Source organism: Onychostruthus taczanowskii, unplaced genomic scaffold (assembly GCF_017590055.1).
Source record: "Onychostruthus taczanowskii isolate IOZ18803 unplaced genomic scaffold, ASM1759005v1 scaffold25, whole genome shotgun sequence".
In the NCBI taxonomy this organism is placed as follows: Eukaryota; Metazoa; Chordata; class Aves; order Passeriformes; family Passeridae; genus Onychostruthus; species Onychostruthus taczanowskii.
In genome coordinates this window covers 7,551,706-7,576,248 of record NW_024499796.1, presented here as the reverse complement: position 1 = coordinate 7,576,248, position 24,543 = coordinate 7,551,706, and the positions used below count along the sequence as shown (strand labels likewise).

The window sequence follows — 24,543 nt, the reverse complement described above, 5'->3', positions numbered from 1 at the left end:
GCATTCACCACGTTTTCTGTGACCTAGAAAACTCCAGCTGGCGCCTGAGCTGCTGCGCTGCTTTATTTTAGAATTAACCTAAAAATTATAGGGGGAGATTGAACTGTGTAGGCTCCCTCTACACTGCACTGATCACCCCAAAAATTAACCCCCCTCATTCCTGCTCTGGAGTCACATCAGGGCTCCCAGGGGCTGCAGGAGCTGCCACTTTCCCCACTGTCCATCCTGAGCCTGGTGAAGGGCTCAGGCTGCTGAAGTGGACTTGGGCTTGTATTGTTCTAGGTCTGGTCTAACCCAAAGGTCATATTTATAAATTTGGACATGCTGATGAAACGGTTCTGGCCTGTCAAACAGAAACACTCCACTGCAAACAGGAGTTTAGACTTGTTTGCAGCCCTGTGGTTGTTCTGAGCAATTTAGTCCGTGGAGAAGCCTGCAGGAACTGGGGCTCTCTCTGTAACACTGAGAAACCGGTTTTGTCCTTGGGAGAAGGAGGGGAAATGCTGCTGGAGAGAGGGGATAAAGCTGGAATAAGGGAACCCCTCAATTCCTGTTCAAACCCTTCCCAAGCTGGGGCAGTTTGGATGCACACTGGGTACCACAGGCTGTCCAGCAGGCAAGAGCAGAGGGATTGGTATTGGTGAGGAGCAGAAAAGGGGCACTTCCACTTAAACTGGATGCTTAAAATCCCCCATAAAACCATCCCATGGCTGCTCAGAGCTCTGCAGGGGTGGGAGATGCTGCCTGGGGGACCATGATGCTGCTGGGACCCCAATCCCTCCCAACCACCAGCCAAAGCCTGACTCCACCCCGACTTCTGCTTCTCTGAGATACCAGCACAAGGCCCTGTAGCAGGACTTCTGTGTCCTGCCCAAACAGGCCCTAATTCCAGGGCTGAAGGAACAACAAACTTTCAGGTTTACAGATCAAAATCAAACCCTTTTTTTCCTACCCAACTCCAATTTAATATATATATATTTTTTTTTTAATTTTTTTTTTTTTTTTTTTGGTGTTGCCACCTTCACTTTGAGCTCTTGGGTCTGGCTCGGGAGGGGTGTAAATTAATTTTATCTCTGTTATTTGACTGGAGCCACTGGGAACTGCAGCAGGGAGGTCAGATGGTGCCTTTCCTCACCGTGTTTGCTCTCTGGCATCCAGCTGACAGCTCCAGCCAGCCCGGGAGGCTGCGAGTCCCTCTGGCCCCAGCTGGGCTGTTTGTTCTCTGCTGGGCACCCAGCCGGGGAGAAAAGCAGCATTTTCCTCCCTGTTTTGAATTTCTCCGCTCTGCCAGACTTTTTGTCTTGCCTGGGAAGCAGCAGAGCCACGAGGAGGGAGACAAGGAGGTAAGTCCCTCTTTTCTGTTGGCTCAGGCTGGCTCTGCTCGCCTCCAAGTGCTGGTTAATATTTTTTGCAGCAGGGGCCAAGAGGACGGAAGAGGAGGAGGAGGAGGAGAGCATCAGAGGAAGGCAGGGGCCCCACCACATCCCGGCAGGGAAAGCCAGCCCGGAGAGAGCCTTGCTGGTGAGTGGTGCCTGGTGGGAATGTGCCGTGGGCTGTCACCAAGGGGGAGTCTGAAGCTTGGGGGACACTGGGGGGACAGCGGGTGCTCTGGTGGCCACGTGGCAGCAAGCAGGGGGTCCCAGAGGGGGGATCCCCAGAAAACACCTTGGTCATGGCCTGTGGCTTGTGTAGGGGGGTCTGTGTTGGCTCCACTGCACCCCAAAATCTTGTTTCAGCAGCAGATCCCCAGCCGTGTCCTCAGCCAGGAGCTGCGCAGGGGTTGCAGTGTCCACAGGCAGGACCTGTCCCCAATTCTCCCTCAGCAGCCACTGCCCCACCCTCTGATCCAGAGCAAACCTGGCACCTTCTCTGTGGCCAAACAGCTCCTGAATTCCAGTGGGGAAGAAAAAAAAAAGAAAAGAAAAGTGATTTTTGAGTCATGAACGAGCACAGGGCGCCGTGCCCTGGGAATTCCCAAGCCCCTTCTTAAAGGAGGGTGCTTGGGAGCTGCACACACGTGCAACTGGGATCCCAAATCCTGCTGGGAAAGAATCCCAGCTGCTGGAAAAGGATCCCAGGATGTGCCCAGGGCTCACCAAACCTCCGCCCAGCACCCAGAGAGGTGAGCAGAGGGGCAGCCAGGGATCCAGCCAGGCGCTTTTGGGATGTGCAGGTGGAGATGTCCTACCTGAGCCGTGCCTGGCGGGTCCCCCACCGCCTGCCAGCCCCCTGGAGAAGCCCCCGGCCCTTCAGCAGCTCCTCGGGCCCCACGGCCAAGAAGAGCGTGCCGTACCAGAAGACGCTGCAGGAGGAGGGAGCCGGGAGCGGCCAGCCCAGCCGACCCCCGCCCGCCTCGGCTCAGGTGGTGGTGGTGGGAGGGGGCAGCCTGGGCTGCCAGACCACCTACCACCTGGCCAAAATGGGGCTGAGCGACGTGCTGCTGCTCGAGAGGGACCGCCTGACCTCGGGCACCACCTGGCACACGGCGGGTGAGTGGCGGGCACGGCTCGGCTGCTGCCCGGGAGGGATGCTCGGCTTTGGGATGCGCTGCGTGAGAGTTTTGGGCTGTAAATGCCGAGAATTTGTGGTTTTTCTTCTGCTGTAATGGTTTTTTAAAGCCCCCTAAATTTGCTTTTTTCGCTCCCAAGGTTTATGTGGCTGCAGGAAAAGGAAACATTTTATTTCCACAGTTTCCACCCCTTTTTAAAAGTCGCTTTTATATGGCAGGGAGGCAGAGCTACATAAGATTTTTTCTATTTTTTTCCCACACTTTTGTGGCCCATCCACTCCATAACCCCTTTCCCCCATCCATTTAACGCCCGAAGGGAGCAAAACCCGATGGTTTGTAGCATTCCCACAAATCCACGAGATGGAGCACGAGCCCCGCAGGGTGACACAGGACACACGGGGACCCTGCAGGGTGACACAGGACACACGGGGACCCCTCCCCTGCATCCCGCTCCGGGTGATGGGGAGGTGACAGAGCGCCTGTGGCACCCTGTGCGTGTCCCCCGCAGGTCTCCTGTGGCAGCTGCGTCCCAGCGATGTGGAAGTGGAGCTGCTGGCACACACCCGGGATGTGGTCAGCCGGGATCTGCCGGCAGAGACCGGGCTGCACACGGGCTGGGTGGAGAACGGGGGGCTCTTCATCGCCTCCAACAAGCAGCGGCTGGATGAGTACAAAAGGCTCATGTCGGTAGGGAGGAGCCCCGGGGTGTGTTCCCCATCAGGGTGGGCTGCAGGAGGGGTTTGTTGTGGTCTCTGAATGTTCCATCCCTCACTGCTTTCCCACCCGGACAGCAGGTCCCTTCCAGGGCAGCTTGCTGACTTGAATAAGGCGGCCAAAATCTGTCAAATTCCTCCAAATTTGGCGAAATCAAATCCAGCCTCGGATTTTTGACTGTTTAAATAGTGGTAGCATCGTTTTCCCCATTGTGCAGCATCATTTTTCCAGCTGCACAGGCAGCTTGAATTCAAAAACAGGGTCACAGTCCCTGAAATCTAAGCATCACACCATGCTGGATTTCGGGTTTGGGAGACAAACATGTCCCGGGAATCTCCTCCTCCTCCTCCTTCAGCAGCAAGTGGTGAACAAAGCTTTTGTTCCTTACTGAGCTCTGGGTTTTGCTGTCCCTTGGCAGCTGGGGAAGGTGTATGGTGTGGAGTCCCACGTGCTGACCCCGTCACAGACCAAGGACCTGTACCCTCTGATGAACATTGATGACCTGTATGGCACCCTGTACGTCCCCAAGGATGGCACCATGGACCCCGCTGGCACCTGCTCAACTCTGGCCAGAGCAGCGACTGCCAGAGGCGCTACGGTAGTTCTTAATTAGTGATTTACTCATTAATGCCTCTTGGTTTCATCCTCTGCCTTCCTCACCTCCTGCTTTCCCACCGGGGCAGAGCTGCTCCTGCAGATTTGGGTCGTTCCCAAGGAGGGTGTTTTCCTCTTGGCTGGGTGACAGTGACAAAGCTGGCAGGAACCATCAGACCCAGGGAAAACAGAGGGTGGAAAAAAGACCTTTAGGAGCAACACAAGGCGCTCAGAACGCTGCTTAGGTTCTCTTTTCCCAGATTTGGAGGCTGCATGTCAGGTGAGGTGGGCTGTCCCTGCCCTGGTGACCCTGCTGTGACTCTGCCCCCCTTCCTGTGCCACCAGATCATCGAGAACTGCCCGGTCACGGGCATCCAGGTGAGAACTGATGATTTTGGGGTGAAGAGAGTGCATGCAGTGGAGACAGCCCACGGGACCATCCAGACTCCCTGCGTGGTGAACTGTGCAGGTACGTGGGACAGAGCGCAGGGGAAGGGGTGGCACAGGGACAGCGGCCACAACTCACGGCTGGCTTTGCTCCCGTGAGGAGGAAAATCTGCATCAGCCCTTGTCCCTTTCGTGGCTGTCCCCTGCAGCTGCGTGGGGGCGTGGGGGATGGAGAGGAGCTCAGCACGGGGCTGTTGTGTCTGCAGGAGTGTGGGCACGGGCGCTGGGCCGGCTGGCAGGAGTGCACGTGCCGCTGGTGGCGATGCACCACGCCTACGTGGTGACCGAGCGCATCGAGGGCATCCAGGTCAGTCCTGCCCCTGCAGCTTGGCTTCTCTGCTCCGGGGGACAGGGATGGAGAGGCAGAAAGACCCCTGCCCCTTCCAGGGACCCCCAGAGCTGTGGGACCTCCTGATTCCTGCCAGGTCAGGCTCTGCTGTCAGGGGAGTGCACACCCTCAGCAGGGCTGTCAGACACCTTGAACAGAGCCAGATTTAATATTTAACGAGGTCACAACTGGCAGGATGGTTTTTTCCCCCTCAAGATCTCTGTGTTTGGTGTCTGATGGCAGCATTCATAAAGACCCCAGACCTTTCTGAGCAAGGCCCAGACCTGGCAGGCAGACGTGTAGCTCTCCAAGCATTTCTAGACTGCCCTTATAAATCTGTTCCTGCCATCTGGCTGCGGAGAATTGCTTGGGAGTTGAAGGAGCCTTCATCCTCCCATGCCCCAGTGCACTGGGGGTGACACATTAATTAGTTTCCATCCTGCTGACACAGTCTGTGCCTGCCCTTTCAGCACCAGTTGCCTCGTTGTAAAAAGTGCTGTGGTCCACGGTTGCATTTCTGTCCCAGTGACTCCACCGTGCCCTACACAGCAAGAAAGGCTCCAGAGGAGAGGCTGCAGCTCGCAGACCTCAGTGCCTCCTGCTCAATCCACTTAATTCCACTTGTCAACACGGGTTGCAGTAGGCCCTACACCGATTCTTCAGTGTTATCTAAACGTTTCCCCATCCATTATTCACAAGAACAAATCCCTCATTCTTCGTGCACCGCTGCCTGCACCTCGAGCTGCTGCATCCTCCTGCGGAGGCGGGTGGCAGAGGAGTGATGATTCCTGAGCCAGGATCAACCACAGGGGCTGCTCCCCGTCCCCAGGGCACCCTTGGATGCTGCTCAGGTGTCTGTGTAAGCTGCTCTGCTCATGCTTTGGCCAAGTTAGCTGGAGCTGAGCTGGGTGCTTTCCTCTTAGGCTGCCAGATTTCGGTGCTGAGGGAGCACCCACAGAGCCATCGTGTCCCATCCTTGACAGGTCGTTGCTGCAGGTGCCCACCTTGTGCCCTGGACTTTTCTGGGTGCCACAGGGGTGTCCCCACGGCTCTTGGCCTCCTCTGACCCCTGCACTCCCCCTGCCCGTGTTTCAGAACATGCCAAACGTTCGTGATCACGACGCCTCGGTCTACCTGCGTCTCCAAGGCGATGCCCTCTCCGTGGGTGGATATGAGTCAAACCCCATTTTCTGGGAGGAGGTGAGTGGAGCCGGGAGGTTTTCTGGGGCAACGAGGCAGGTTTCCAGGGAAGCCACCTCGGAGGAGTGGGCGCAGGCACAGCCCCTGAATTCTGCAGGCACCAACCTCTGGTGGCTGGTGGGGAGAGCAGGGTGAGCATCTCCCCTTTGGGGCTGTCTGTGACACAGATATGCAGTGCAGAGGCAACAGGAGAGCCAGAAGCTGCTGTGCCCATCCCTCTGTCCTTAATTCAGACTACTCTTTTGTCTGCGTTGTACAAGAAAAATCCAAAATCCCAGAGATTTAATGCAGCCTTGATTTATCTTCTCCGAGGCTGCCGGAGATGAGGTGGTCTCACACAGTCAGCCATCCTCTGTTCTGTGCCCTGATTCTTTTTTCTCCTCTTTAGGTATCTGAAAAATTTGCTTTTGGCCTCTTTGACCTGGACTGGGATGTTTTTATGCAACACATTGAAGGTGCTGTCAACAGAGTGCCAGTCCTGGAGAAAACAGGAATTAAATCCACTGTCTGTGGGCCAGGTAACATGGCTGTGGTGACCACCGTGGTGGCACCATGGTGGCTGGGTTTTTCTGAAGATTTTGCTGGAGGAAAAGGGAAACTTTATAACATGAGGAGAAGAAAAACTCTCTAAATGCAGAGAAAGTGCTGCTGGTCTGGCTGCAGTGGTGGCATCTTCCAAGGGGTGGCATTCCAGGCCTTGCCTGGGTGGAGAAATAGAATCACACGTTCAGAGACTCACAGAATGGTTTGGCTTGGAAGGGATCTTCAAAGATTATCTAATTCCAGCTCCACTGCCATGGGCAGGGACACCTTTCACCATCCCAGGGTGTTCCAAGCCCCATCCAACCTTGCGTTGAACACCTCTAGGGATGGGGCAGCCACAGCTTCTCTGGGCAACCTGTGCCAGGGCCTCCCCACCCTTGTTGTAAATAACTTCTATCTTAGAATTTCGTATAATCTTCTCAATTTCTTATAATCTCAATTGTCCCTCTTTCTGTTTAAAACCATTTCCCTGGGGAGCTGACTGCCTTGATTTAGTCTGGTAATGAATGGATCTCCAGCTGATGGTGTGGCTGCTGGACTGGAAAATTAAGAAGCAGATGTTTTTAAGCAGTGGCTGTTATGTCACCAAGTGTTATCTCCTAAAATTATTTTTACTACTTGCTCCTGGTCTAGTGAGGTTAGATTTACCCAGATTCACATCCCTGGTGTGGAGTTAAAGCCATCCCTGCAGTGGCAGCTGGAGGTGGTGCCAGACATTGAGCCCGAGCCTTGTGCACTTGGTTTGCCCTTAAAATCCACTATACACCAAGAAATCAACTATGATAAAAGTCCTTTTTGCTGAGGCACTTAAAGGGAAACTCTTTGGGTTGTGTGAGGGGAAAGTAGGGCATGTCTCGTGCCCTGCAGCAGATCAAACATGATTTGTACGAGGTGGAGACCTTGGCCCTGGGTCCACTGGTTTGATTGCACTGTGAGCAGAGCAGAACTGGCTGCTGGTGGGTGAATGTCTCCTCTTTGTCATGCAATAATGTCATTTTCCAAGGCTCAGCTCTCCTCCTTTTCTCCTTCATGATTGAAACCAGCAGCCTGTGGCAGCTGAGTCATGCTGGGCTGATCAAATGGCAAAGGCTTTGTCCCCTCTGCTGTGGTCACTGTGCCAAGGTCCCTGGAGCCCTCCCCACCCATCCAGGGCAAAGTCAGCTGTGCTGGCAGGAGAGGTGCTTTGGCTGTTGCTCCATTAACTCCCTGAGTTTGTAGCCTGGAATATCTGTACAGGGATACTGGCATGTGAGGAGCTGCTCTGGTGGCAGTGGAAATATCCTGGCTCTGCTGCGTCCTCTGGAGCAGTGGGATCAGGGGAAACAAAGTGGGCATTGCTAAGTGGGGGAAAACCACACTGAACTCAGTTTTCCCTCTCTCCTTTTCCATGGATGGATGGATGCACCATCCAACAGGGAGGAGGATTGCACACCTCTGTCAGGGGCTTGCTGTTCTCCCTGGTGAGGATTTATAGAGGGATTGCCATGGCTGATGGCCAGTAGAATAGCACTGGCAGCAGGAGACATTATGAGGACAGGAGAGACATCCCCGGCTGAACCAAGTGGCTCAAAGTTATGGAATTTCCCAGCAGGAATTGGCAAAGGTGGAATACACCATCAGGAAACAGGGCCCAGATGTTAAAATGGCTACAAACAGATCAGTGCAGCCCCCTTGGTTGGGGGATTGGGAAGGAAAAAAGAGCTCTCACAGTGCCTCGTTCACCTTCTCTTGGGGAATTAATTTTGCTTCCCAAATTTTCAGTCTAACTCCAAAAACCTGTGCTGGGCAGTGCTTGGTGTTGGTCCAGTGTGCCCCCACTGACCTCTCTGGCAGCAGGACGAGGTCAGCACGGGAGGCTGCAGGAAACCTGTTTGTAAAGTGTGTGACATCTCCCCAAATGTGTGATCCCCCTGTCCTGGCCTCGCTGGCACATCCCCTCCCTGTTTTCCAGAGTCATTCACAGCTGACCACAAACCACTCATGGGAGAAGCTCCAGAAGTCCGAGGCTTCTTCCTCGGCTGTGGCTTCAATAGCGCCGGTAAGAGAGACCTGAGGGGGCCACACCCTGCTGGCATGGGATGCCAGGGATATCCTGGCATTCCCCAGCCCTGCTTGGCCTCCTGGCCCCATTTGCATCCTGCCCTGTTCCCCAGGGATGATGCTGGGAGGTGGCTGTGGTAGGGAATTGGCTCACTGGATCATCCACGGCCGGCCGGAGAAGGACATGTACGGCTACGACATCAGGCAAGTCACCCAGCTGCCTCCATGGGCATCCCTCATCCCTGCTGGCCCTTGGGGATGCCTTCAAGGCAGGGCTGGCATCAGGAATGGGTGTCCAGGCAGCGTGTGTGTCCCTCCAAGGAGCTGGAATCAATTACAGGCAGTGGCTTTAATGAATGCACACGTGGGGTTCGTCTCGTTTGCCTCATTCCACTCCCACACAAACAGCTTCCATCAGGCACAAGGAGATCGTGGTGGTGGGGAAGGATGGGGTAATTATGTTTGGGTTTTGTTGTTCAATTAGAGCCGTGCCTAATCCTCTGAGTTAATAATCAGGGGGATGATTTCAACAGCACAAAGATTAGCTCGGCCCCCCTCTGCAGCACCGCCTGGGCTGGGAGTTGTGACCGTGCAGATGTTGGCTCAGTAATTGCTTTTGACTTGCTTGATTGTCTTTGATTGGGTTTGGGCTTTCTTACAAGGCTGTAGTGACAGCAACCACCTTCAGTGGTGGTTGCTGTCACTTCACAGCTTTGTCCCTTCAGTCAGGGACAAAGCTGTGAAAACCTCACGTTGCTTTAGTGGCCGAGCTGGTAAATGCCACCTTGGCTTGGGCTGTGGGAGTGAGGGAGCTGCAGAGATGGGGAAGATGCCTCCAGCTGCCCCATTCCACCAGCTGGGCTCGGGATGGGGATGGAGAGATGGAGAAATGCCAGTCTGGGCACTGGGTTGGCACCAGCACAGCCCTCCTGACCCCAAGGGACCCCAGCCCTGCTCAGAGCAGCCAGAGGCTTTCCACCCAAACATCTCCCATGTCCCATGTGCCCTGTCATCAAGCTGTCAGTCCCATTCCTTCCTTTTGGTGACAATTACCAAGCTCCTCTTTAAATAACTCCCTTTTCTACACATTTCAATATTTATCCTCTCAGAACATTTGCTTGTAAATATTTCATCTGGCAGCTGTTGCCTGCTTGCTGCTGTCAAAAATTCAGCTCGGTGGTGAAGGGGCTGAGGCTGATGGGGCAACCAGAGGTGCTGGTGACATGCCATGTGCCACCTTGTGCCAGCAGAAGAGGCAGCTGCTCTCACAGCTCTTGGGGAGCATCACTTGTATTCCTTGCAGGGCTCAGCCTCATGCCCTGCCTCTCCTCTGCACCCTGTCAGCCAGGAGGGAAGCTGAAAGTAAAAAAAAGTCCATAGAAAATGGAATTTTGTCCTTTCATCTGGCAGCTGTTGCCTGCTTGCTGCTGTCAAAAATTCAGCTCGGTGGTGAAGGGGCTGAGGCTGATGGGGCAACCAGAGGTGCTGGTGACATGCCATGTGCCACCTTGTGCCAGCAGAAGAGGCAGCTGCTCTCACAGCTCTTGGGGAGCATCACTTGTATTCCTTGCAGGGCTCAGCCTCATGCCCTGCCTCTCCTCTGCACCCTGTCAGCCAGGAGGGAAACTGAAAGTATAATTTTTAAAGTCCCTAGAAATGGAATTTTGTCCTTCATGCCCAGCCTGGCTCCCTTTCTGCAGCCCTGGGAAAGGTGCCACTTGTGCCCAAGGCTGCTCCCCATGAATTACAGGTCTCTGGGATTAACAGCCTGACCATGGGCTGAGCTGGCACATTCCTTCAAGGAGATTTTCTGTTTCAAAGATGGGAATACTTCAAATGAATTAAAGATTTTGGGTTTTGTTTGTATTTCAGCCCGGGAAGAATTGGGTGAAAAATATAAGGAATGTCCAGGGCTCATTCCCTCATCACGGCTGTGTTTAAGCCTGAGGCTTTTCCCATGCTGAAGTGGGGCAGAATTAACCCCAAATTTCTTTTTTTTTTCCTATTTCTCTCCTCAGCAGGGCTGTTTTCTGCTTCCACTTGCTCTGGGGTGGGGCAGCTCCGATGGTCAGCACCGCGGCGTGGCCAGCACCGAGCCCTGCTTGCCTCCTCTGCTCCTACCCATGAAACTGGAGCAGGAATAGCAATTTTAAACCAGCAGCTGCATCCACCCACACCTGGCTCTGGTCCAGAAGGCCATGAGCTGGTGGGCTCATCCAGGTGTTGCCATCTCCTTGCCTTCCAGGAGGTTTCACCACTCCCTGACCGACAACAACCGCTGGATGCGGGAGCGCAGCCACGAGTCCTACGCCAAGAACTACTCCGTGGTCTTCCCCCACGATGAGCCCCTGGCAGGACGCAACATGAGGAAGGATCCCCTGCACGAGGTGAGGACACGGCCTGGGCTGGCCCTCACAGCAGCAAAAAGGAGCTCACAAGGAGTGGCTGCTGCTGTGTCATTGCCCAAAGCCTCTGTGCTGCCATTTATCCATCCTGGGAGATCCCTGCTAGATCCCAAAGCTCACTGTGAGGGTTCTGGTGCCGTGGGTGGTTTAATGGTAGAGAGCCTGAGAATTCCCATATTTAACTCAGCAGATGTGGATTAAGAACCTGGTGATGATCAGTGGGCAAGGGAAAAGGGGACAGGAGAGCCCCGAGGTTGAGTCCATCCCAGAGGAGCTGAGAGGGCTGAGGGTGCTGAATGCTCACAGGAATCTCCTGCCCCTGCTCACCGTGTCCTGCTCACAATTTAGCAGCAATTTCTCCCCAAAACAATGTCTCTCATCGTGGAGTGAGGCTGGGCACAAGGGAAGAGGGATGTGCCTCTGTGGAGGTGGTTTTGCCAGCACCCCCTAAGTGGCTTTGCTCCCTGGAGCCACCAGGGCTCCCTCCTGCTCCAGTCCCTTCTTCACACAAATATCCATAGGTGAACACTCTCAAGATGCAGCACTTGAGACAAAAGCCCAATTCCCAGCATTTTGCTGCACCAGCAGCTCAGAACCCCCCAAATCCCTCGAGACACTCAGCTTGACTCAGCACCGGAGCCTCATCCCACTGCCAGCCCCAGCCCCAGCCCTGGCAAAGCCACATTTCCCAAGCCCATTCCTGCTTCTCTCTGACTGACATCACACCATTCCCTTTCCAACTGGAGGACAGAGGCTCGAGCAGTAAAACAGACACCCCTGCCCGCCAGCCCCCGGTGTTTGGTTGACAGCTCAGTTGTTTTCTGTCACTGAGGATGCAATTTATTTTTTAATAGCACGTCTAATAAGTGATGCCCACTTGACTGACAGGCTGGTATTTATCCATGCAGCTCCAGAACATGTGCTGTGTTTTATAAATAGGCACTGAATGATTTCTGAGATGTTCAACAAAATCTATTCTTTTCCGAATTGAGGCTCCAAACAAAAATGTCTTAATGGATCCCTAATTAATTGCATGCAGAGAGGTTTTCCTGTGAGCTCAGAGGAGGAATGAGAAGGTTGCTGTATAAATATTAAATGTTGTTATATAATTACTCTGTAAACATGGTGGGGAATCTTGCTCTCTGCATGTAGCATCTCTTGGTCAGCAATTTGGGCACCCCAGGGCAGGTTTTGGTGGGGTGCTCTCTGCCTCTTGACCCCCCTTGAGGAAAATATCCTGCCTGAGAGGGACAAAAATCAGGCAAATTTTAAGTTTGACACTGTTTTAAAAGGCAGTTTGGCTGTTGATAGCCAAACCAAGGGGTCACAAATCTGGTCTTGAGCCCACATCTGCACCCCAGGAGGGCAGCTTGAGTGCTGCTCAAAAAGCTGTGAAGGGAATTTTTAAATAAAATCTGTTTGCTCCCATTTCTCCTGTGCAGGAGCTGCTGCGACAGGGCTGTGTTTTCCAGGAGAGGCACGGCTGGGAGAGACCTGGCTGGTTCAGCCCTGGGGGAGCAGCCCCAGTAAGAACACCTGGGGTTTCGGGGGGTCTTCAGCCTGGAGAGACCAGCTGTGGGAGAACCCATCACCATGGGCAGGGATGGGTGGGCAGCCATCACTGAGAGCAGGGATTTTTGGGTGGGGACCCCTCACCATGACAGGGATGCTGAGGGTGGGGATCCATCACTGAGGGCAGGGATATTAGGATGGGGATCCATCACCGAGGGCTGGGATGTTGGGATGGGGATCCATCACCGTGGCAGGGATGTTGGGATGAGGATCTATCACCAAGTGCAGGGATGTTGGGATGGGGATCTATCACTAAGGGCAGGGATGTTGGGATGGGGATCCATCATCATGAGCAGGGATGTTACACTGTGGCTGGGATGTTGGGATGGGGATCCATCACCGTGGCAGGGATGTTGGGATGAGGATCTATCACCAAGTGCAGGGATGTTGGGATGGGGATCTATCACTAAGGGCAGGGATGTTGGGATGGGGATCTATCACCAAGGCCAGAGATGTTGGGATGGGGATCCATCACCATGGGCAGGGGTGCTGTGGACTCCTCCCCATGGGCAGGGATGCTCTGGTTGGACCCATCCCCATGGGCAGGGAGGTTGGGATGGGGATCCATCACTGTGGCTGGGATGTTGGGATGGGGATCCATCACTGAGGCTGGGATGTTGGGATGGAGATCCATCATCATGAGCAGGGATGTTGGGATGGGGATCCATCATCATGAGCACAGATGTTGGGATGGGGATCTATCACCAAGGGCAGGGATGTTGGGATGGGGTTCCATCCCCATGGGCAGGGATGCTCTGGCAGGACCCATCCCCATGGGCAGGGAGGTTGGGATGGGGATCCATCCCCATGGACAGGGATATTGGGGTGAGAACCCATCTCCCTGGTGATCAGGGATGCCAGGGTGGGGACCCACCACCCAGCCATCTCTCCAGGAGCGGGGTGAATGTGACAAAGAGTCCTTTGGCTTCAGCCTCACATCCTCTTCCTCCCTGTGCCCCTGTCCCCAGGTCCTGGACTATGATTACTACGGTGCCTACGGCCACCAGCGCCACAGGGACTACGCCTACAACCGCCTGCTGGGGGACGAGTACACCTTCGACTTCCCCCCTCACCACCACATCGTGAGTGGGGCTGGCAGCCCCTCCTGCCCTGCCAAAACTCCCAGAGCGAGCTGGGGGGACATGGAGGCAGCAGAATTTGTGCCCCATCGCTGCTTTTGGGGGAGTTGGTGATGCTGGGAGGGAGGGGAAGCTCTGAAACGGTGAAAAATGTCTCAAAAATATGAAGGGAAATGTGTAGCCCGTGCTCAGAAACCTCAGGGGAGAGGCCATGGGAGTTATGTTGCTGCTTTCCTGAAGTGATGAGAGCAGCTTGGGGGGAAAAAAATCCAATCTGATAAAATTTGGGTGTTATTAATGACAACTGTCACTGAGTCAGCGAGGTGAGGAATGGGATCAGGCACTCAGGATGGCCTGTCAGGCTGGCTCCAGCAAATACCTGATTCTTTCAGGAGCCTTTTGAAGCCTTTAAAGGCACCAGGAGAGTGTCCTGGCATCATTTCCCATTATGTAAATGGTTTGATTTGTGTTTCCCTTTGTGGGCTGAGAGCACGGCTCAGCCTCAGCGCTGTGTTTGCTCTAATTGCAGATCAAGAAGGAATGTTTAACGTGCAGGAACGCCCTGGCTCTCTTTGACATGTCTTATTTTGGGAAATTCTACCTGGTTGGACCTGAAGCTACGAAAGCAGCCGACTGGCTGTTCAGTGCTGATGTGAGCAAAGCTCCAGGTACAGCCTCAGCTCCTCCTTTTGCTGGGGAAATCTCACCCCAAAGCAGCCCAGGGGAACCCAGACTGGCTTTTCCTCTCAGTGCTGCCTTCGCAGAGGGTTTGGGAAGAGGCTGCTCTGCCTGTCCTCACCCCTGGGTTCTGCCTCCTTCACACAGGGGCTCAGTGCTCTGAGCTGGGGGATGAAGGAGGGAGGTTCCAGCTGTGGCTCACATCTGGAGGTGCGATGAGTGCTGAGTAAATCAAGCACAACCCTCAAACAAGCCAGCTGTGGCTTGTTGTCCCTTTTCCTAGGCTGGGAAGCAGCTTTGGGCATTTCCAAGGATGCAACATCAGCTCCTCACACAGGAAAGGGACAAAACCATCATTCCTTTCCCCATGCCGGTGCTGGCACACGCAGGCTCGGTCAGGGCAAAGCCAGGATCGGTGATTTAATGTCGGGCACACCTTTTCCCGCTGCCCAGCGGCTCCGTGCCGGGCTGGCTGATGGGCAGCGGTGCCCGTGTGCCCCGCAGGCTCCACCGTGTACACCTGCATGCTGAACCGGCAGGGCGGCGTGGAGAGCGACCTGACCGTCAGCAGGATCAGCCCCGGCACCCCGGGCTCCCCCCTGGCCCCCGCTTTTGAAGGTAAAAACCCCGACTTCTGGCTGGGTTCACCCTCCCTGAATTCCCAGGTTTTCCCGCTGTCTTTTCAGCCGTGTCAATGCACACAGAGAGTTTTCCAGTCCTGGGCAGGTTTGTGCCAGCATCTCCTCCCTCTCTGCCCCGCTGGAGGGGCTGCAAGCACAGGGCTGATTGGATTTTCCTAATGGCAGCCACCTGGCTTTTTCCACCTCTCTCCTCCGGTGCCTGTAACCCGATTATGGCCCCTGTCCCCAGGGCCCTGCGCTGCTCATCGCTGTTATTGGGTTTGTCCAGCCCTGCCTGGCAGCTCTGACCTCTGTCCCAGCCCTTATCAGCTGCAATTAAGGGGGACTGAAAGGCAGCAGAGCAGCCCTGGGGGCAGGAATGGCATCAGGCAGCTGCGGAGGAGGATGTGAGCTCTGTCTGGCCAGGCACAGGGTGAGAGCTGGGTGGCCACAGAGCCCTGTCCCTACGCTGTGTCACCCTCAGGTGTGCCATGGGGCACCCTCACCACACTGTGTCACCTTCAGGTGTGCCATGGGGCAATCTCACCATCCTGTGTCACCTTCAGGTGTGCCGTGGCAATCTCACCGTGTGTCACCTTCAGGTGTGCCACAGGACACCCTCACCACCCTGTGTCACCCTCAGGTGTGCCATGGCAATCTCACCCCCCTGTGTCACCTTCAGGTGTGCCACAGGACACCCTCACCACCCTGTGTCACCCTCAGGTGTGCCATGGAAATCTCACCATGTGTGTCACCTTCAGGTGTGCCATGGGGCAATCTGCTGTGTCACCTTCACGAGGCACCCTCACCATCCTGTGTCACCTTCAGGTGTGCCATGGCAATCTCACCCCCCTGTGTCACCCTCAGGTGAGCCATGGCAATCTCACCATGGGTGTCACCTTCAGGTGTGCCATGGGGCAATCTGCTGTGTCACCTTCACGGGGCACCCTCACAACCCTGTGTCACCTTCAGGTGTGCCATGGCAATCTCACCATGTGTGTCACCTTCAGATGTGCCATGGCAATCTCACCATCCTGTGTCACCTTCAAGTGTGCCACGGCAATCTCACCCTGTTTGTCCCAGCAGCGTGGGGTGCCTGTGATTTTTCCCTCCCTTGTGGGAGAATCCTCCTTGCCTCCTTCCCTCCTGTCTGGGACACTGGCAGGGGAAGCAGGGTGGGAAGTGGCTGGCAGAGCTGCAGGCTTTGTGGGGCACTGGAGGTGTTTAATCACAGCAAAGTCTATTTTTCCAATTACAGTAGGTGGCTGCACTTATTATCATTATGACAGAATACCAGAGAGCAATTTCGTAGTGGCAGGAAAGACAGAGGGAAGATTGATTACATATTAATCAGCTCTCAAACACCGTTCCCGGGGATTTTTTCACCCAGGATTACTGAGGAGATGAAATTCTTCCTTGCACACAGTAGGAATTGTGCTGTAGTGGTTATGGGCAGCATTCCCTGCTCCCACCTGTCCTCACAGCTCCCTCCACACTTGAGGGGCTGGACAAAAGTGCAGATGATTTTGCTGTTGTTCTCAAGGAGTTTTTTTCTGTGATGCTCACACATTAATTCTGTTAATGGTTTTCACTATGCTGAGCCCCACAAAAAAGCAGAACCCCAAAGCCTTCCCTAATCCCAAAACTCTTTAACCCCCCCTTTTATTGGCAGTCCCCAGCAGGGGCTGTGCAAGCTGGGGATGCTCAGGGCTGCACTTCAGGCTGTGCAGAGCAGATCCAGCCCAGCCCTGAAAGGCTGCCCGGGGCTGTGTTCCAGGGGATGGCTACTACCTGGCGATCGGCGGGGCTGTGGCTCAGCACAACTGGTCCCACATCACCACCGTGCTGCAGGACATGAAATTCCAGTGCAAACTCCTCGACTGCTCGGAGGAGCTGGGCATGATGAGCATCCAGGGCCCTCTGAGGTGAGAGGTGTGAGCCCCTCCCTGCGACCCGACCGGGGAGGGAGGGAGGGACTGAGTGGTGGAGGAGGGATGGAGGGATGCAGGGATGGAGGGAGGGATGGAAGGAGGGATGCAGGGATGAAGGGAGGGATGCAGAGGTGGAGGGAAGGAGGGAGGGATGGATGGAGAGGTGGAGGGAGGGATGCAGAGGTGGAGGGAGGGACGGAAAGAGGGACGGAGGGATGCAGGGATGGAGGGAGGGATGGGATGGAGGGATGCAGGGATGGAGGGAGGTTTCCCTCAGGTGCAGCTCCCCGTGTTGGGCAGGGGTGGGTGTGAGCCCCATGCCAGCGAGTGCTGGTGTGGCTGGGGTATCACTCCATTTTCCATGGAACTGAAATTTTGAGGCTCCCACAGCACTGCACATCAGCCACCTTAGCTCCTCTTTGGAGTGAGAAGTCTGTCTTGCCAGCAAGATGAGGGAGCAAGATTTGGGCATAAAACCCAGCTGAGTGCCCTCACTGCTCCCCCTTTGCTGTTTCCCCACAGCCGTGCTGTCCTGCAGGAGGTGCTCGACACCGACCTCAGCAACGAGGCCTTCCCCTTCTCCACCCACAAAATCACCACAGCTGCAGGATGCCAGGTAGGAAGGAGCCACTCCTTGAGCTGCCCAGGGAGCTCTGGGCTCTGTGCACCCACCAGCCAAGCACAGAATCCCAGACTGGTTTGGCTTGGAAGGGACCTGAAAGACTGTTGTATTGCACTAAGTGGTTTCTTTGGTTATTTTTTTTTTTTTTTTGCACTGGGTTTTGTGTTTTGCACGGAATAGTATACAAAAGATCATCTTGTTCCACCCCCTGCCATGGGCAGGACACCTTCCACAGTCCCAGGGTGCTCCAAGCCCCATCCAGCCTGGCCTGGAGCACTTCCAGGGATTCAGGGGCAGCCACAGCTGCTCTGGGCTGTTCCATCTCCCTCTGTTAGGAATGTGTCTGCCTCCTCTTCATTGCAGAGAGGTGTGGTTTTTGTAGGAAAAGGCCAAAACCCAGGGTGAGAAAAGGGCGTTTCCCTCCCTGACTGCCTGGCAGTGCCACCCTGCTCTCCCAGCCCTCCCAGGGGTGTCACAGCACTGAGCCTGGGGAAGGGACAGGGTGACTCATGGCTTTGCAGTGATGCCAGAGGAACAAGAGATGCCTCCATGGATTAGGGTAAGCCCTGGTGATGAGATCTACCTGACACTCCAGACGCTTTCCATTTCCCCCTCCTCACAAAAAACCAGGGACAATTTAATGCAAAGCCTGTCAGGTACTGGCAGTAGGGACTGGGCAGCCTGGGAGCTGCTGTTTGATCACAGGAGAAGCCTGACAGCCCTAGGCTTCCTGTACAGCACGGATCATCCTGCTTCTGCCCAGGCTTCAGGGCTCACATATGCCCTGAAGCTGTTGATTGAGCTTGAACACCCTAAATAGAAGAGTTGATGACCATGAAGTGTCATTTTTCTCAGAGGAGAATGTCCTGGGAAAACCTGCTGCTGGCAACTTTGGGTATCAGAGAAAAGCTTTAGCAAGGTTTCCTGGAGAAACCTTTTCAGTGATGTTTATCCTGTGTGGAATATTCCTATGGTTGTAGAATATTCCAGGTAGAATTTGTACCTGCTCCTTTCCATGGGAAGCCTGGGCAGGCCGTGATCCCAGAGCATCCCTCTCCTGCTGGATGAGCTGGCTGGGAGGAGGAACTGTGCCCAGAACTCGCTCTGGTTCTCAGGCTGGAGCCTGGTGGGGGATGAAGGAGGAGAAGGTGAAGCAGTAAATCTCATAAAAGGCAGCAGGAGAGCCAGGAGCTGCAGCAGGCTGGATGTTAAGGAAATTGGGTTAAGCCACGTGCAGCCACTTTTCATTCAGAATTAAAATGGCTTTAATTCGACTGCAGCTGCCTGCTGAAGAGATTGCAGCTAAATCAAATTAGAGCCTCTTGATTTGTGAGCTACAGCCTGGTCTGGCCTTAAGGTGGTTTAACTAAGGGTCAGATCTTGCCCAAGACAGATTAATCTCCAAACCATTGCCATCAATGCAGGCTGGGCTTTGGGAGCCCAGCAGCTCAACCCACAGTGAGTTCAGTGTCCCTTGGAAGGCCTGGGGGACTTCAAAGCCAATCCACTGGTGCAGGTTGTCCAAAGTACTGGATTTTAGTCTCCATCAATCCTCCCCACACCCTCCCTTGTCAGCCTGAAGCAGACTGATATCATCTTGTAATAGTCTGCTTCTGCCCTAAGAAAGGTGTAGAAATGTTCCTGTCTCCACGGGTGTGATGAGTTTATTTGCATTTCACTTCAAGTTTGTTATAAATAATCCAGTCCTTCGAGGAAGACAGAGCTGGCAGAAGTTTTGTGGATTCTTTGGAGTGTAAATTGCCTGATGGACAGAGAAAAGCTCTCCTGCCTGAGGGGTGTGAGCTAGGAAGGGACTCCCTGCTGCTGCCAGGGCCACCCTTCAGGAGGTCTCCTTTGTCGCACTGGACAATGAGCAGCAGGGACCCCATCCCACGCTGGAATTAGAGTGGGAGGATTGCTCAGGGCAGCAGGCTGAAGCCTTTGCTGATATTATCACCTTCCAGGTGGATTAAACTGAACCCAGCATCTTTAAAAAGTTATCACCGAGATTTTCCTGCATTAACTCAGTAGTTGAACAAAATCAGCTGGAGTCAAAGGAGAGTTCCAGCAGAGTTAATGACTCTGGAAATTATGGATTGGTTTGTGAGTTTATATATAGAGTCTCTCATTGTATGGAACAGCAGAGAAAGGTCCCCCTTTGAATCCCACTGCTGGAGACAGGCAAAAATTCAGGTTTTCGTTTTCTATGGTACCTAGAACGCTTTTGAATTGCTGCACAAAAACCCAGGAATGGATGCTATTCCACAGCTCCAGCTGGAAGAGCTGTTCCTATGGGAATCCAGCAGAGCTGCTGGGTCCAGCCCTTAGCATTCCCCTCCGTGGTGGGATGTGAATCCTGCCTGGGGTCCCCGTCCCTGTGCTGAGCTGATCACCGGCACCCCAATTTTCCAGGGCTGCCTGTTTCCTGTAGGGCACTGCTCCTGCTGGGATGCTCATTCCCCTGGAGCACTGGTGCTTTGAGAGGAAGTTTCTCCCTGGAGTAAGTTGCTCTTGATTGTAAGAGCACTTTAGCTGCAGTCCCAGGCGGGGTTAACGAGCCGGGAAGTTGCCTGTCAATCCCCGGAGCATCTCCTGCCGCAGTGAAGATGGAAGCTGGCTGGCAGCAGCCTCTTCTCAGGCTGTTCCCTAATTAGATGACACCTTTGTGTAGAGGAAAAGGCTTCTCTGAGCCCCTTGTGTCCGTGCTCCTGGGGAAGGGAGTGCCAGCCTTTGTGCCCGGCTGCGGGGCTGTGCCAGGGGCCAGGGCAGGGCTGGCTCCTGGCACCTCCAAATAAATCCCCCATCCTGTGTTCCTTCCTCCTCCCCACTCCTATTGCAGAGGTTAAGGCTTCTTACAATTTAAAAATTGTAAATTCAGCTTGAGGATGTGATTTTGGTGCTAGGGGAAGCAGGAGTGGATTTGGGTTGCCAGCTGTGCCCCCTGGCCATGCTGGCAGCACAGAGCCCAGCCCTTGGGCACTTCTGCCTGCTTTGGGCAGCAGCTGCTGGTGTCTGCATTTGTCCCCGGGGTTAGAGAGCTCTGCTTGGGGCAGGAGCTCAGCAAATGGTAAAATGCAGCTTCTGCCCCAGCCCCAGGCAGAGCCAGCAGGGCCAGGCCAGCCCGAGGCCACCAGAGCCAGCCTGGAGGTGTGTTCTGAGCTTTGTTAACAGCACAGATCACAGAGCTCTGGAGTTATTCTCCCTCCCGAAGCCAGCTCTGTGTCTGCAGTGGATGTGTATCCAAAGGGAAGAACCAGAGGGGTTTTGTGGGGGAGGAAGTGGAGGAACACAATGGGATGAATCAGAGGGAAAGGCAGCTCAGACTCCAGGGCTGTCTCCAGGGAAGGTGCCTGAGTTGGGCCGGCCCCAGCTGGCCTGGAAAGCTTTGGGAATGGAGACTGTTCCAGAGGGACAGCAGGAAGGTGCCTGGGTGAGAAGCTGGTGGAATACAGGCAGGGCAGGCTGTTCCCTGGGACTGCAGCCAGGCTCCATCCCGGGGAATGAGGCTTCTCTGGAGAAACACCGAGTCCCCTGTGCTGATCTGCTCATTCCTCCCTGGGGCTTCTGGCTTTTGGTGTGGAGCTAATGTGACAGCACAGCTCTGGGACACTACCTCCACGGGAACCCTGAGCATCTCCTGGTGGGACTGGGATGTGCCCAGGAGCCTTGGGCTGCCTCTGCTGTGGGAGCACTGTCCAAGGAGGGAACATCAGCAGTGATGAAGTGCCCCAAGAGCAGGACAGTCCTGCTGGGGACCAGCTTCCCTGTCTCAGTGGGTCAGCAGAGGGAGACAAAAGCTTGGCTGGAGCTGGAGCATCACATCTCACCCCAGCCCTGGAGTCTGTAGCCAGAGCATGCTGCAGCAGCCACCTCTGCACGCTGGCACTGATGGTAGCTGGGTTTGAAGTGCCAGGCTTAGGATGTCCAGAGATGAGAAATTCACTCTGAGCCTGTCTTGCTGCAAGAAAGGAGAGCCCAGAACTGCCTTCCACCACAAGGTTATGTGACATTCCTTTTCCCCTGACATGGGGGAAAGGACAGCCCTGCACAGCCCAGCTGCAGCGCAGGAATGTTTGCCCTCTTGCCTTTGCAGGTGCGTGCCATGAGGCTGTCGTTCGTGGGCGAGATGGGCTGGGAGCTGCACGTGCCCAGGGCTGACTGTGTGAAGGTTTATCGGGCGGTGATGCAGGCAGGAGCCCGGCACGGCATCGCCAACGCCGGCTACAGAGCCATCGACAGCCTCAGCATCGAGAAAGGTCCTTGCTGTGCTCTCAGCAGCTCTCTCTGCTTCTCTTCCAGCCGGGGGACCAGGGCAGGGAGCTTTTCCTCAGCTTTGGGGTGGTCAGTGTGAGTGGAGGGTCTCGGAATGCTGAGGATTCCCCTGTGGGCTCCTCTCCAGGGTGTTTTATCCACGTGAACGAAGGGCAGTGTCAGGGGCAGGGGTGCTGTGACAGGCCCAGTGGGTGACCCCGTGCTGGCTCCCTGCAGGGTACAGGCACTGGCACGCAGACCTGCGCCCCGATGACACCCCGCTGGAGGCAGGGCTGGCCTTCACCTGCAAGCTCAAGTCCAGCATCCCCTTCCTGGGCCGGGAGGCTGTGGAGGCACAGAAAGCCAAGGGCATCTTCCGCCGCCTGGTGTGCTTCACCACTGAGGAGTGAGTACCTCAGGGGAGAGAGTGAGTACCACTGAGGAGGGAGTACCACAGGGGACTGAGTACCACTGAGGAATGAGTGAGTACCACTGAGGAGGGAGTGAGTACCACTGCGGAGTGAGTGAGTACCACTGAGGAGGGACTACCACTGAGGAGAGAGGGAGTACCACTGAGGAGTGAGTACCACTGAGGAATAAGGGAGTACCACTGAGGAGGGAGTACCACTGAGGAGGGAGTGAGTACCACTGAGGAGTGAGTGAGTACCACTGAGGAGGAAGTACCACAGAGGAGAGAGGGAGTACCACTGAGGAGTGAGTACCACAGAGGAGAGAGGGAGTACCACTGAGGAGGGAGTACCACAGGGGAGGGAGTACCACTGAGGAGTGAGTACCACTGAGGAGGGAGTGAGTACCCCAGAGCAGTCAGTATCACTGCTGGCTCTGCTCCCTGCTGCAGCTCCCAGCCCAGGAGCACCCCTGGAGCAGCACCTCCACCGAGCCCACCTGTTGGCTTTCCTGGCTTTTACTGAGAGGTGTTTTAAAAGATTTTATTCTATTATCAGTTTTGATGAAGGGTGAGATATAAGAGATGTAAAACCCAATGCTATTTCATCAAATGCTAACCTATTTCTTGGTTACAATATTTCCTAAATCTTTTTCAGCCTATCAGCTTTGGCTACACCATGCTGTTATTACTTCTAACACCAGTCACCTCTATTTTTACCCCAAGTGGTCCTGCTACCATGCATCTTTCACACTTCTAATTCTCTAAAATATCTGGTCTTTTTGCAAGGCCATATTTTGAAGCTTGTTTCTACTGCAATGTCTCTCTCAACAATGTAATCTTTACAATTCTTTACAAATCCATTTCTCGCACACACACACACACAGGTGCCACACCTGGACAGCTGTTTTCCATGCTCTTATTCCATCTCTAATTTAAATCCCACTGCAAACTCCCAGTTGGGTGTTCGGTGGGAGCTGCAGGCACTGTGAGTGTTGATCTTGTTTCACCCTGAGGTTTTGCAGGTTGGGCTGGAGGCACTCTGGGTTCAGCACGGAGAGGTGGATGAGCCCGTGGGCAGTGGGAGCCCTGGCACGTGGGCTGGCCTGGGGCAGAGCCCTGTGCCCCTGGAGGGGCTCTGCTGTGGCAGCTGTGCCCTTGCCTTGCAGGAAGGTGCCCATGTTCGGCCTGGAGGCGGTCTGGAGGGACGGCAAGGTGGTCGGCCACATCCGCCGGGCAGATTTTGGGTTTGCCATTGACAAAACCATCGCCTATGGCTACATCCGAAACCCTGCAGGGGGCCCGGTGAGTGCAGAGCCTCAGGGTGGCTGTGCCTCCTCCCCTGCAGTGCCACAACCCCACTGTGTCACCTGGGGTGCCAGATGGGACAGCAGCTCCCTCGTGCAGGCTGGAGGGTGAGGGGTTGGTGACAAAGTTGGTGTCACTGTCGCTGTGTGAGGCCCATGCACGGCTCAAGTGCTGCCTCGGGTGTTAATTGCAACCAAATATTTAATTGCAGCAGCAAATTCACTTATGTTGTAGGGAGCAATGACCAATAGGAGCAGGTCAAGGTTTTAATTAACCCTGGGAGACTCCTGGGTAATCAGCCATGTGCCCTCATTAAGCAGCGTGCTGTGGGGACAGAGGTTGGGGTGACATCTCCAGGGACCTTTCCTGTGCCATCCAAGAGCTCTGTGTGTGCTGTGATTCCTGCTCTTGCTTGCCTTGGCTTTTCATCCTGCATCCCTTCAAGAGTCCCAAGGCAAGTGGCTTTGTGGGCCAGTTGCCCCAGGAATGCCCTTTTCTCCCAGTGATGGATGTTCCTCCTTCTCCTTCTCCTTCTCCTTCTCCTTCTCCTTCTCCTTCTCCTTTTCTCCTCCTTCTCCTTCTCCTTTTCTCCTCCTTCTCCTTCTCCTTCTCCTTCTCCTTCTCCTTCTCCTTCTCCTTCTCCTCTCCTTATCCTTCTCTTCTCCTTCGTCCTCTCCTTTTCTCTCTCCTTTTTCCCTCTCATTTTCCCTCTCTCTTCTCCTTTTTTCCCTTTCCCCTCTTCTTTCTTTTCCCCTTTCCCCTTTTTTCTTTCCATCATATACCTCCACAGGGAAAAAAAAAAAAGGAAAAAAATTTTCAAACACTCGTTTTGTTTGTTTTTTTTTAAACAGGGTACTTTTAACAGTTCTCTTCCTCCTTTCCACACATCCTCTCAGGATGGCAGAGCTGGCTTTTCTGCAGAGAGCAGATGTGTGGGGCGGCTGGGAGCTTTCCCAGGGGTGGGGCTGGGATGCTGGCACCCTATAGGGGTTTTTCCTGCTCTGCCTCGCAGGTTTCCCTGGATTTTGTGAAGAGTGGCACCTACGAGCTGGAGCGGATGGGAGTGACCTTCCCGGCCCGAGCTCACACCAAATCCCCGTTCGACCCCGACAACAAACGCGTGAAGGGATTTTACTGAGGGCTGCCGAGAGGGCAGAGGAGCTGCGGGCTGAGCTCCCGGCCCCACCTGCCCCCAGGCTCAGCTGCAAGAGCCGGGCAACCCCCTGGAACCCGCCGAGTCAGCGTGGGTCAAAGTAGAGGGGACAGGAGGAAAAGATTCCAAAAAGTGCCAAGACT

The 24,543-nt window shown here is 54.6% G+C and overlaps 1 protein-coding gene across 1 annotated transcript; it reads left to right on the top strand.

Annotated features, from left to right (window-relative positions):
- The first annotated feature begins 1,456 nt into the window (after window positions 1-1,456).
- SARDH (sarcosine dehydrogenase) lies at window positions 1,457-24,543 on the top strand. Its single transcript, XM_041406761.1, has 21 exons — window positions 1,457-1,521; window positions 2,174-2,489; window positions 3,018-3,196; window positions 3,642-3,821; window positions 4,163-4,286; window positions 4,471-4,571; window positions 5,688-5,792; window positions 6,181-6,310; window positions 8,287-8,373; window positions 8,489-8,579; window positions 10,621-10,762; window positions 12,223-12,306; window positions 13,321-13,434; window positions 13,961-14,099; window positions 14,614-14,727; window positions 16,507-16,654; window positions 17,183-17,276; window positions 21,376-21,538; window positions 21,771-21,939; window positions 23,109-23,244; window positions 24,260-24,543. Exons 2-21 carry the CDS (start codon window positions 2,180-2,182, stop codon window positions 24,383-24,385), a joined length of 2,736 nt encoding a protein of 911 aa, XP_041262695.1. The 5' UTR covers window positions 1,457-1,521; window positions 2,174-2,179; the 3' UTR covers window positions 24,386-24,543.

Excerpts from the sequence above, each read along its gene's own strand:
- SARDH (XM_041406761.1), top strand. The coding sequence starts at position 2,180 with ATGTCCTACCTGAGCCGTGCCTGGCGGGTCCCCCACCGCCTGCCAGCC. Across the intron at positions 4,572-5,687 it reads AGCGCATCGAGGGCATCCAG|AACATGCCAAACGTTCGTGA; the intron begins GTCAGTCCTGCC and ends CCCGTGTTTCAG. Across the intron at positions 8,374-8,488 it reads CTGTGGCTTCAATAGCGCCG|GGATGATGCTGGGAGGTGGC; the intron begins GTAAGAGAGACC and ends CCTGTTCCCCAG.